The 13,784-nt window shown below is 38.0% G+C and overlaps 1 protein-coding gene across 4 annotated transcripts in view; it reads left to right on the top strand.

Moving 5' to 3' along the window:
* The window catches only part of pde4d (phosphodiesterase 4D, cAMP-specific), a 153,683-nt gene that overhangs the window by 16,322 nt on the left and 123,577 nt on the right, over nucleotides 1–13,784 (top strand). For 3 of the 4 annotated variants that reach the window (XM_047822964.1, XM_047822965.1, XM_047822966.1), the window contains exon 3: nucleotides 8,180–8,409. In XM_047822964.1, the coding sequence (XP_047678920.1) occupies nucleotides 8,180–8,409 (230 nt within the window). Of the gene's footprint in view, nucleotides 1–8,179; nucleotides 8,410–9,972; nucleotides 12,360–13,784 lie in introns of those variants that run through there. The other variant, XM_047822963.1, reaches the window with a different exon arrangement.

The following is a 13,784-nucleotide window of genomic DNA, read 5'->3' as shown; positions in this document are numbered from 1 at the left end:
TTTCCAGAAGGCTTCTTGAATAAGAGATAAGGTGCTACCTGTGTCAACCATTGCTTGAAAGAATCTGCCCCGGAGAATAATAGGGAGAGTAACCATTTCTGGTTGATCAACGCTCTTTACAGGCTGCATTACCCGAGTGTTAGCTGGTGACGGCTTAGCTGTTGCTTCTCTTGCAATAGTGGTCTTCCGCTGTTGTGACTCTGAATTCACTTGGTTCCAGTATCTTTTAGACTCTTCAAAATCTCTTTCAATTTGCGTACCAATTCGTACTAGCTCACTTACTCCTTTTACATTACCTCGCAGCAAACTAGCCAGCCTCGGGTTGCAGTTCCGTAGTATGGCATGAACAATTTCTTTATCAGTCATGTCCTTGTTTTTGCGAAGGCATAAGACTCTGTAATGATAAGCAAAATCTCTTATATTTTCTTTGGCACCCTGCTTTCTTTCCACTAACTTTCTTGCCACTTCTTCTTCGTAGTCCTCACTTAGGAAAGACTGCAAGAAGACTTCTTTGAACTGCTGCCAAGATTTTACATTCTTCTTTTCAGCCAACCACCAATCTTTAGCGGTACCTTTCAGCACAGAGGTAAGGGAAGCAAGAATCTCATAATCACAGAGAGGGCGTAGAGCGAAATATTCTTCACACCTCTCTAAGAAAATAACAGGATCTTCTTCTTCACCATTACTAAAGCTTGGGAACTCCAGTTTCACTGGTGGAGGCAGAGGCAAGCTGGACATACCTTCTAAGCATTGCGTAGGATCGTTAGAAACACTGTATGTTTGCTTATCAGCTACATATCTTGGAGCAGGCGTTGAATATTTTGGCTGATGCTGTATGGGGGTAGGCATTACAGAAGCAAGAGATTTCAATTTATGCTCAATTTGGACGTCTCGCCTTTTTAAGCAATCCGGTTGCCCCCTATAGGTAAGGAATAGAACAACTAGTAACAGGCTAGACCTGTTACAACACTTTAATAAAGTAGTAATGATGCTGTAAATTCACAACATTTTAGGCAAACCTTAACTGGAGTGTCATATAAAATTCATTTTAGATATGGAGCTAGGGTAAATTCAGGGTATTTACATAGCACAGCACTGACCATCATTGCTGAACTTGGCAAAAGCTTTGATGGCTTCTCATGTGTCCTTAATGTCTTCTCATTATCTAGCTGCTTCTTGTCACGGTTGAATAAATTATTGTAGCATTATAGTACATAGCTCGTGTTAGACTCATGTAATCTTAGGCTACAAATCCCAAAAGAATGATGGCTGTTTTTTTCTTTGTGAATCGTGCCAAGTCTTCAGGACATGACAAATAGAGCTTGTTTGTTTTCATGGGTGGAACACATTGCTACTTAAGGTCAGGCCAGAAGACAAAATATATTCTCGATGTTTCTCTTCAGAGGTGGCATACTATGTGGCTCCCAGCATTATCTAATCAAAAAGTCATTAATTATGAACGAGATGACGACTTTTATGTGATGACTTTTACAAAAAAACACCTCAGGTGAATAATGGCATAACCGTGCTTTCGTGATAGAAATGTTTTGAAAGGTTTCTCCCCTGAGAAAGCTCACTTTGAACAGAGCCTTACATAATTCAGTTCTAAAGTAATATAAAATACCTCATCTAATACGAATTAACCCTTTTTAACAGTTGACTGGTGTTCTGTTCTGCCAGCAGAGTGGAAAACGACTTATCAGACTTTTTCAATTAGTATAAACAAATGAATTATATTACGGCTGAAAGACTTATAAATTTAATCAGGACACTGTTGGCTTTCAGTGTGAGATGTTTTTCCGTCTGATGGGATAACCTTACACAGAATTTTAGTACTTGAAGATAACACCTTTATATTGTAGAGCCTTATGATCAAGCACTTGGGGCATCACAGAGAGCAGAAATGGGTTTCATATCACCTTTTACTTTGACGATAAAAACATTTGTGTGAAAAAAATGAACCCATTTTGCTTTTTTGGGGGGTATTTCTATGAATATTAGTACTAGTAGAAATACTTATGAAACACTAAAAGTGTTAAAGCCCACAGTGTCTACATTCGTCAGTCAGTCAGTCACACTGTGGACATGAGTTTGATGCTAAACATGGCATGAAACGAGTTAAGAAACTAATGTCAAACCCTAAATATAATAATGGTTTTCAGTATCAGCATGATACTACTTTTTGGATGATAGGATAAAGCATGATGAGGAAGCCCAGTGAGCATTTCCACATGCCTTGGGCCTAGTTTGGGGAAAGTAGATCCTGCTGATCGATACAGACGTGAGTCCACAGAGATGAAAGGCTTATCAGTCTGCAGAGCTCGGAATCAACAGAAGGCAGAATTGACAATCATGACAGGAATGAAAGGGGAAGGGATGAAGGGATTTCATAAAACCTACATTTTTCCTGATTATCATGCTAGTGGTCCTGCTTCACACATAAGAAGTAATATGTGTAACATAGAAGATTCTGGATGGTTTTTATTGTATCAAGAAAAGAGTGAGAGAAAAAATGTGTGTAAGAAGAGGAAAAAAATGGGTGGGGGGATAAATTAAAGATGGAAATTCTGTATTAAGAATATTCCCTCATGCGCTGCTGTTTCTGACTTAAGATATTTAAATGATTAGCCATGCACAGCTGTTACTGAGCTGCCAAAGAATGATTGACACAAAAAATTATAAAAACACTTATGTTACTGCATTGACACAACAAAATCTCCTCCCTGGATATGAGGACCCCTGACCACAGGTATCTGATTTGTAGCTTATGCAGGTCTACCAGCTGCTTTAACGAGGAAATGTTTAGGATTTTCCAGAATGTATGTAGAATATAGAATCCGTGGCAATATTAATGCACAACTACATGCAGGTTGCAAATTAAAGCAGAATAAATGAGTGGAGAAAAATTAAAGGTGTTTTCAGACAGGTGTAACACATAATATAGAATACAACATGGAACATTCTAGCATGTTTTATATCTAAAAATGCAGAGCAGGTCCAATTAATGATACAATGAATTATTTGTCTCATGAAAAAAGACAAAAGCAAAAAAAAGAAGCTCTGAGTGCTAATAATTACTCATCCACAAGGCATAAGGGCTCACTGAATGGTTTCAGAAGTCTGATAAAGATATGAATTATATGCTAGGGTTTTCAAACTCACCAGATTTCATCCTTGTTGAATACCTCTGGGAAATTTTGTTGTAGTGACTCTCTAACTCTCTGTAACACCATCACCAAGGCACCATTCGAGAGGTAATCATTTTGAAGAAGGTTCCGGAGACTTGTCGAATCTACGCCAATGTACACTCAAGCTGTTCTGGTCACACATGGTGTTGTTTTTTTGTCAATATTTGCCATTTGTATGTATTGATTTTAGTCAGCATTTACTTTAATGGACAAATGGTTAAATGTTTTTTTAGGAATTACATAAAGGCAGCACTTCATCTTACCTGTTCAACATAAGCATATAAAACACCTTCCATATTATTAATTTTACTTGTTAATGAGGATAAAAGAATGAACCAAGTGACACTTGTATGTCAAGTAGTTGATGATTTTTTTCATTAGGTTCTTCTGTTTATTTTCTCACCTTCCAGATTGATACATATTTTCAAACCCTTCTACAATCCTTTCATATTAGTACCTGATAGAGCCACCTTTTGCTGTAACGGCTTTAAGCTTGATGTCCTAAGCTCTGGCCAGTTTTGTGAGTGATTTTTGACCATTTCTGAAGGCAGACTTCTTTCATGTTCTTCTGATTGTGACCATTGTCCAGCTGAGAGGTGAGGTGAAATTTCCCCCAAGCCTTTCTTTTTTTATATAGCAGACCTGAGCAGATTCTCTTTTTTTTGCTCAGCCCAATCTGCCTTGACAAGCGAAACAGAGCAGCCCCAGAGCACGATGCTACCACCACCATGTTTCATCCTAACAGTGGTGGTAATTGATTTATGGCCTTTGTTTAGTTTCTACCACACATCCTCAAGAGATCACTCTAACACTTTTATATAGCTCTTCTTGAGCAATGGTTTCTTTCTGGCCAGCCCCAAATACAGCCCTCAATTATGCTGTAAAAAAAAGGGCACTATTGGTCCTTTAGCCACTCACTGTGGCTTCCCTCACATGGAGGGTCTTGTCTTTGTAGTGCTTGGCTAGTGTAATGCAGCTTAAACTTCATCTCTATTTATCCAACAGTGTTATAAAATTCTATTACCTTATCTTCCTTAGAATGCTCTTTAGTCTTTATTTTAAGTCCTTAAATTCAGAATGAAAGAAAATGTCTCCTCAATGACCTTATAACTGAAGTGGAAATCCTCAGGTGTCCTTGTTAGGACAGTATCTTTCATCTGGGGTTTCCAGACACTGGGAGGCTTGAATATTTCTGCAAGCAGCATTTTTCAGGTTTTGATTTTTAACCTACAAAATGAAAACCTGATTTTTCAAACTTGCTGACTCATAATTGATTTTGAATTTGTGTTTTATAAATAATAAAGAAAATGTGTATTTATCTTTTGTTATTCCGAAAAATATGATAAATTCCAGGGGTCAGTACCTTTTTGCAAGCCAGTTAATGTGCACTGGGGTTGTTTTGCACCTGAAGGCTGAATTGTGAAATGAAATTCAGAAGAAAAATAGAATATATGCGTCACAGAGAAAAGAGGAATTAGTTAATGCATAACCTCATTATTAAAAAAGGTGTTGTATAAAGAACCCAAACAGCCATATTTTATTTAAACATGGGGGTAGTAGATATTTTAAAGATTTTACTTGAAATGATGTTTTGTAATGATAATCACCTCAGTCTTGCAGATAATTATAATACACTTATCCAGAAATAAATGCTTAAAATGATAGAAAAGCACTTTGTAAAACTGCCTCTGTTAGACCTCCTTGCAACAGTTTTTCCACAAGTCATTAAAGTTTAGATTTCTGGTAATGAATTATGAATGGTTTATAACAATACTTTTGCAACAATTAATTATTTTTAAACTTGTGGCCAGGGGAAAACGTCTGTTGCAAGCAAATCTCTCAGGCCAGTCATATACAATGGAATTTTATATGACTGGCCTGAGAGATTTGCCTGCAACAGACGTTTTCCTCTGGCCACAAGTTTAATCAACAACCAGAAGCACAAATGTGGGGTAAGAGCAGGGTGGATGTCGTATTATTTTTTATGACAAAGTGTAAACAAAGCAAAAACATTCAAGGCAAGGTTCAGAAACAACAAAGGCTACAAAACAAGAATTTACAATAGAGACTACAATAGAGGATAACTACTCACATAGCCATGACACAATACAATACAAAAAACAAAACAAATGGTAAGTGGCTAAAAATACAGAACTAAAAAATGGGACTAACACAAGGCCATGAGCAACACAACCAAGGAAGGCTTTCAAATTATGAGGAAGATGCTCTTTTGGTGGAATTGTCCACGGTGGCCGTGACAGTATGACAGCACTGAGTCAGCAAACTGACTCAAATGATTCCTTGACTCAAACCTCTAGTGCATGTGATTTGATGTGTCATTTAGTTTACTACTCAAAACTATAGTCTTTCATTGCTTCAATTCCAATTTACTGTAGAAGAAAATTTAAAAACCTTATTTTGCCATCTTGTCAAATCCGACCTCTCATTAAACGTTTAAAGAGACATTCTGAGGAAAAATAAAGCTTGAAAGGAAGCAGCAGAGATTGTTGGTGATACTACTGTGTACACAGCTTGTTTGGCAACAAAGATTAGCATGCAACATAAAAAATCTTTTTAAAAAAATAAAAAAATGTAATATATGTAAGATTTATAGTGAACTCTAAGCTACACATTTTTATTACTGCTGTTGCTCTGAATAGTGCACACATCCATCCACCCACACACACACACACACACACACACACACACACACACACACACACACACACACACACACACACACACACACACACACACACACATATATATATAAGTGACAACAAGAATGTCCACAATACAATAAAATACCAAACAAATACCAAGTAACTAAAGTGGGAAAACACTAAACTAATAAACTAGTAGATTAACTAAGAGAAACACAAGACAGTTGTACATAGACAACATAGTACATCAGCAAGGCAACCAAGGAAGGCATTCAAATTATGAGGGAGGTTTTCTTCTGGTGATCTCTAGATGAATTGTACATGGTGGAAATGGCATTATGACATCACTGAAGTGGCAGACACCAAATGTTTAGTTACGGTGAAGGTTAAAACCTTTTTTTGTCATCTTGTCAAATCTGTCAATCTTATTAAATGTGTACAAAGAAAAATAAAGATTGGAAGGAAGTAGCAGAGCTTCTTGGTGATATTAGTGAGTGTAAGCAGCTTGTATCACATGCTACACGAAGTGACAAAATGATAACGGCTCCCTATCGACCCATCTTATTGTAACCTTTGCCCAGCCTTAACGCACACTTACAACCCTTCCCCTAAATTGCATTTTTCAATTCATTCCTGTCCAGAGAGCACTGGATAAGGTAAAAAAAACAAAAAACAACAAAAAAAAACCTCTTTTACTCTTTATTCCACAGCCTTGATGAGCTGACTCTGATTTGTGATTCTATTTCGTGACTCGTTCCGAGATTTGTATAGTGAATCTCGATAATCTAAAGCTAACACTAAAGAGATTAATAATGTGCTATAAATGAACAAAGTTAAATAGGTTTTCTGTAAAGAGATCTTGATTTAACATTTCTGGCAGGAGGAAGGAGTTTCCATTGAGCTCCTGGGTGAAAACAGCATAGTTGTGTCTGATATACGGTAACAGACCAAAACCGGTGTAATACAGTTAATAATTGTTAATAAAACTATCATCAATATGGCACAACTAAATATGATTTTAACATACCTTTGAAAGTGAAGTCTGTTTGTATTTCTAAGCAATTCCATATTTGAAATAATGCCACATGTCAAATAATATATATGTATATTTCACTGTATTTCACGTCTCTGGTCGAATTCTAGAGAAAATTGAATTGTTCATACATCAAATATGAAGAGCGCACCAGACAAAAACAACATTATTCAGCCAGGCATATTATACTGTTAGAAAAAAAAGAGATCAACAGACCCTTGTTTTTCATCCTGTTATGACTAGGCATTAGAATGACAAGAAATATGTGTACATTTGTATTTTGTATAGAGAGATGCTTCATGAATTTATAAGCCTCACATTTGCAAGTCACAGCTGAGTCACAACAAGTTTTACAGAAAACATTTATGCTGCAAAACATCATCATTTATATATGTTCTTCTGCTACATCTGCAGACACACACACACACACACACACACACACACACACACACACACACACACACACACACACACACACACACACACACACACACACACACACACACACACACACTGTCCACATCAATAAGAACATCAGTAAATTTGTACCTGCTGCAAGAACTTCAGTTCTGACATCAGAATGGGGAACAGATGTGATCTGTCACTTTATTCCTTTTGTTGTTTCTTAGAAAATGTTTAGCCTCTCACAAGGCTGATAAATTTCTGATATTTTTGAAACCTGTAGAACAATAGAATTTAATATGATAGAGCTGTGTTTTTTCCTTTTGCTTAAAAGTTTACTTGATAATATATGCAAATGATCCTAAGCTTGTCTTCACTTTTGTTAGTAAATGTCACATCGAAAATACCAATATCATTGTGGTAAATTCTTTTCAGCTAACCAACTTGAGTGTGTTAAAGGCATAAAATGTATGTAATTGTAGTACATGTCTATGTAGAGCTTCTAGTACTGCAAGCTAGCAAGTTACCTAGCCAGCTTTCAGGTGTTCAGTCTGTCAGTCAGCTTAGTGTTTAGTTAACTGTCTGTTATTGATCTAATATGTACACATTTTTATTAAAAATATACAGATTTATAGTTAAATAATTTCCTTGTCTATATAGAATAATGTTACTATTATTACAGACAAACAATAAAATTGCTAATAAGATAGTGAGTAATTTAATATATTTGTTCATTAGTTGTAGGTCACAGTTTCTGAATTATTCCTACGGAGAGGAAAGACAAAATAAATGAAACCCTGGCCATGACTTTCAAACAAATATCTGCATAAAAATGTCCCCAGAAACAAAGAACCCCTGAAGAACATCTCCCACTCTGACTATTTTTTGCTCAGGTGTCGGACTCCTCCTTGTCTCCTGACGTATGTCCCCTCACCTGCTTGGAGCCCTTCACAGTGCGGAGGCTCTCGTGTCGCAGTGTGCAGCTGCCGCCACTGGCCTTCCGCCAGGCTGAGCAGTACTACTGCGAGAGAAGGCCAGAGACAGAGACGGCACAGCCGCGACCCACCAGCCTCCCCCTGAGAGCTCCACCGCTCATCGCCATCACCTCTGCAGAGAACAGCAGGTACTGTTTGCAGCTTAACCTTTATTCACCAAGCTTTTGTTCAGGTTATGGTTTCTGACAGGTGAAATGTACCTATTTGAGAAACCAAAGCAACATCTGAGATCTTTGCTTCATTTGAAGGAACCATAATTATGCATAAACTGTCTCCACTAGTCCATGTTTCCAGATTTACTGTATACTTCGACCTTGTTGGTTTCTTTGCCATCCCATACATTTCATTCCGACTGATGTCATATATAAAATAAAGTTGTCAGTGCAGATTTAGTTGACATTACAACAATGTCATACATTGGTGTGAAGATTTGTACACTTGTGTAGCTACTAATTTGAGTTATAAAACTAATTTCATGCTTACGTTTGAAATGCTTCTTTTCCGGATGAGCTTTCCTTGGTCTGATCTGTGTAAACAACAGCTTTGAACTCGTGCTTGCATTCGGATTTGCCGTGTAAAATGAAACTCACAAATGAGCGATGCTTAGCTCAGAACCATGATTACACCATTATGCCATTAATAATGAGTTCTGTGTTTGTAATTTGGGTCATGATGTGAATACCGTAGCAGCTCTGCCACGCTGAATTTGAGTAGTCCGTGGCATTAGCTCTGTCGAAAGTGTCCGCTGTCAACTGAGCCGTGAAGGTTAGGAGGAAGAGGCATTCCTGTCAAAACAACAGTTTGTTATTGTTGGAGTTCATGTCAAATAAACGAGATAAGTGACATGTGTTCCATCTAGAGACTGAGAGCTGTCAATCAGATGCTAAGCTATGTGCAAGAACAGTTTGCCTCTTTGGCATATGGTCTGAAATACACCGGAGATGTTTGCTTTGCCATCTGCTTGCAACAGACAAGATATGCAGCGTTTGAACCAGCCGTTATTTTTATCAGTACCAATATCAGTGGTATAGGTAAATTATTCATTTTATTAAAGAGAATCTAATCCCTGAAACACGGAAAATGTGTTTATATTTAATATATTTGTGATGTGTTTAGAAAATCATATGTTCGAATGTGTCATTTCTGTGAGATGTCATGTTGTATCTATTGCTAGCACATTCACAATAATGTTTAACAGGATAAAACATGTAAATGATCTTAAACATTAGGGACAACAGTTTTGTTGTTAGCTCCTAAAACCAAAAGAGCATCAACTTCTTGTTCTCACTCACCATGTTCCCGGTCAATATCATATTAATGTCAAAACATCCATTTTAGTAGTGGGGAAAACAACAGTGGACTCAGCATACAACGTAGCTTCATGCAGGCCCCCCCGAGTCACACCGTGTCTCTCCTCTTTAATGGTTAGTACTTTTGATGCTGACCTTTTAGAGTAAGGGTATCCACAATGAGTGAGAGAGAACTGTGGTCAGGACTGGCAGCGGGAAACGTTGCTAACACGTCAATGAAAGTTTCAACTCAATTTTATTACAAAAGTAAGTCTCAGATGCCATTTCAGGTCACAGGTTTAATTCTAAAGATTATGGTTGAGGCTGACTTTAAAATGTAAGGGTATGTCTAATACATGTTTATGTGCGCGCTCATTAAATGCAAACTCATTATTTCACTAGGTAGAATGATGCAGCTCTACTGATAAAGCATACTCAATTCCAGAATACCCTCAAGGCAGGACTGCAATCAGCTGTTAATGAACGTTGAAATTGACCCTGAATAAATGATTGATTTTCTGTATGTTGTAACCTCATACACTAGCAAATCTATGTAGTTTGATCTTTTGATTATAATGGGGAAATACATTAGTATTCAAATCATAAATGAGCTTGTATTCATAATTTGGAAAGTATACATACACCTACTGATGTTCTTAAATTGATGTGTTTGGAACAATGTTGTGTATATGAATGTGAAATGTTATGTTGTACGTATAGTGGGTGGTCGTGTGATATATTGATATGAGTTTAGAAGCGGAATTTTAATATAGATACGTATATACATGTTAGGCACCTATTAGGTTAATCTTCGTGGTGGTTTTTAGATGTTTGAAAGTCAGTCTCACAGTTGTTAGGTTGCATGCTATGCTTGAACAGAGGAAGTAAAAGATAATGATGTCTGACTGAAAATTTGATAAGGAGAACGGAAGACCAGTGAACAGATTTATCATCAAATGCAATTTCATGGTCAGGGCGAGCAAAATTTTGTGCTTCAGCACTTTCTGTCAGATTACGGTTTGGATTTTACACCTACAGGAAAGTATCAGCACCTGTCACCTGTGTTGAGAGGAAACTCTAACTTGATGGATTGCACCATTAAATGAACTGACATGGCAACCTGGAGTACTTAACAAATAATACGTGTACTGACACTAATTTATGACTCGGTGCTAATAATTTTAAATGTAGCATTGCACTTTAACCACAGCAGCAGTGACAATAGTGTATTCATTTAACTTCTGTAGCATGAAAATTCAGTGGATAGTGATGCAACTGTGTTACTGCCTTTGTGGATTTACACCTCCAAAATATTGCCCCAAATAGGCATTAACATGTGAATAGGGTGTCCCATCCAGGGTCTGAATCACTGCCTCGTGTCCATTGTTCTGAAAAAAACAAAAAAACAAAAACAAAAAAACGCTCCAATATTACCCAGAAGATGAATGAATAAAATAATCGTATGTATCTTAAATGCTTTTTCGGTCAAGGTCATGGTACATTCAAAGCTTACTGTATCCCAGGATCACTGGTCACAGTCATTCACACATAGTAGCCTTTACAGGCAGAAAAGAATGAATTAACAGGGAAAGCATATGACACTCCAGACATACACCTGAACTGAGGGTTGTATCATGGATTTGTGAGTAATGATGCAGCAATTTTAATCTTATCTTAACTTGCCCTACACTGTAATCTGCTATATTTATTTTATGAGCACCAGTCTAAACCGTGCGCAGTACCCTCCGTTACATTTGCAAGTGTCTTCTCTGGTTGTCAAGTTGTGGTTTAGGTCATAGGTGTTAGTTAAAATGGCATGTTATTGTAAGAAAGGAATTCAATAGCATTTGCATACTCTGTATCCTGAAGACATGTGACAATAAAGACTGAACTCTGTACATCATTCACTGGCATGTGCATGTAAAGAATTGTTTTGCTTTGCTAAAAAAAAAAACGTCACACCATCCCTTTCAGACAATAGCATGAATGGTGTGGAAGCTTACCTAGTAGGTGGATCCTGGGAAGGGAGCTGCTCATGGGCGCAGCTTGCTTGAAGTGGGCGTGGCCAAGTCGTGCGCCTGGGAAGGTTTTATAGGCAAGCGAGCTCCTGTTCAATAGTTATACAAGCTGTAAACGCTGGGTGATTATACGGACTTCGAAAAGCCTGTAGACAGAAACTCGTAGTCAGATAGGATTGAAACATTAAAATATGACGAATAAATATTATTCTTTTAGGCGCTTGAAGAGGAAATTAAAGGCGGTGAAGAATAGCTTAGTGTTATTTATAAGCAGCTATGTTTCATTGTAAAGTGGCTTTATTTACATTTGTGACCATAAAAGGACATAAAAGGGGTCCCTAACTTTGTGGAACTGACAGTAAGTTACTTTAGGAGCCTCGGATAAGTTGTGTGTGTGTTTGTGTGTGTGTTATATATTATTTCTATATATAAGAGCGCGGGTATGGATGCCGGTTGCGGGGTGAAGGCTCCGTGCCTCGCTCCCAGCAGCGGGGATAATGTTCAAGCTCCCAAACATCTGTGGAGACAACAGGACCAAGCGGCTGTTCAGCCACAATCTCAGGCTCAGGTTCACGTTCAGGTTCAGCTCCAGTCTCAGCAGTGCCACGGAGCGCGGAAGAGCCACCGAGTGAGACAGCGCGGCTTCTCGGACAACGAAAGATACCTCATTCCGAGGACGATGGAGCGAACGTTCGCTGTGGACACCGGCGGGCGCCCCGGTCTAAAAAAATCCAGGATGTCGTGGCCATCGTCCTTTCAAGGACTTCGACGGTGAGACGCGGACTTCCGCTCCTTTTTTATGTAGCTTTTATTTCTGTTGTGCGTTGAGAATGAGGGATAATGAGCGTTAGAATTAGAGCCGGTTGATGAGTTTCACTCACCCTGACGTGAACTTTCTACAGCTGCGTTTGTCAAAAGCAGACAAATAGTTAGTCACGTGACCTTTCTTAATTGCTAGACCACGGGTTTCTTATATCTTTTCGATTAAATCACACGTTTTACGTGGGGCAGTACAGAGGGTACTCCAGGACCAGTGCTGGGAACCTGTGCATGGACAGGGGCAGTATAGAGGGTACTCCAGGACCAGGGCTGGGAACCTGTGCATGGACAGTGGCAGTACAGAGGGTACTCCAGTATCAGGGCTAGGAACCTGCGCATGGATAGGGGCAGTACAGAGGGTACTCCAGGACCAGGGCTGGGAACCTGTGCATGAACAGGGGCAGTACAGAGAGTACTCCAGAAATACGACTGGGAACCTGTGCATTAAAATGAATTAAAATGTAAGGGGAAGGCTTTTCTTTTTTTGGGAGCCAGTTCAATAAAATGTGCAGGATATGGGGTTAATCCAAGACCCTCTTCAGTAAACACGTGTTTTAGTGCTTTACTGATTTCCCTCAGTTATCTAATCTGTCTTATTAACATCTATATTATTATTAAGTCTGATTTTTGGACTGTTATTTTTTTGTTATAGCAGGGAGAATTCTACAGACTGCAGGGCAATTTACTTATTAATAATTTGATGTATTAGGTAACTCGCCAGCACGATTCTTATTAGGACATAAACTAAAATACTCATTAATACTGACATCCAAATACATGTAGCAGATGGTTCTGTGGTATTTAGACATGCACAAAGATTTCAAGACAATTTTTTCACCCAGCTTTAAAAATACTAAATATCTATGCACAATGTGCAAGCCAGACAGATACTCATATTGCATGTTATCTTTGTACTGTAGTGTGTAAACTCTTCTACTGCATATGATAATATTAATATATTACACATATTACATTATTGTTATCTCACTGCTAATGCCATACTGTACAATTTAAAAAATGTTTTTAAGCAAATAATTATCTTTGTGCTTTATTTTTCTCCATACTCTCCTTATCCTTGGTCTGGGGATTGTACCAAATATTCAGCACTGTGCAGTAGGACTCAGGGGGAATGAACGGGAAACACTTGTGCCTAAGGACATAAAGATATACAGAAACCCTTCCTGAGAAGTTATTTCAGTCATGACCTCCTTTAATTTGGAATGGGGATGAATGTAATCATTTGGGATCTAGAAGCCTTTTCATAGCCAAATAAGTCCTTTACTTTCTACTCTTTGTTTGCATAGATTTTGTATACAAGCATCGCTAAGTCTAACATGTTAACAGTTTAATGAGCACTGTCAACCACAACATGGTCTT

Source organism: Tachysurus fulvidraco, chromosome 14, assembly GCF_022655615.1.
Source record: "Tachysurus fulvidraco isolate hzauxx_2018 chromosome 14, HZAU_PFXX_2.0, whole genome shotgun sequence".
NCBI classification, from domain to species: domain Eukaryota; kingdom Metazoa; phylum Chordata; class Actinopteri; order Siluriformes; family Bagridae; genus Tachysurus; species Tachysurus fulvidraco.
This window is presented reverse-complemented; position numbering and strand designations above follow the sequence as displayed.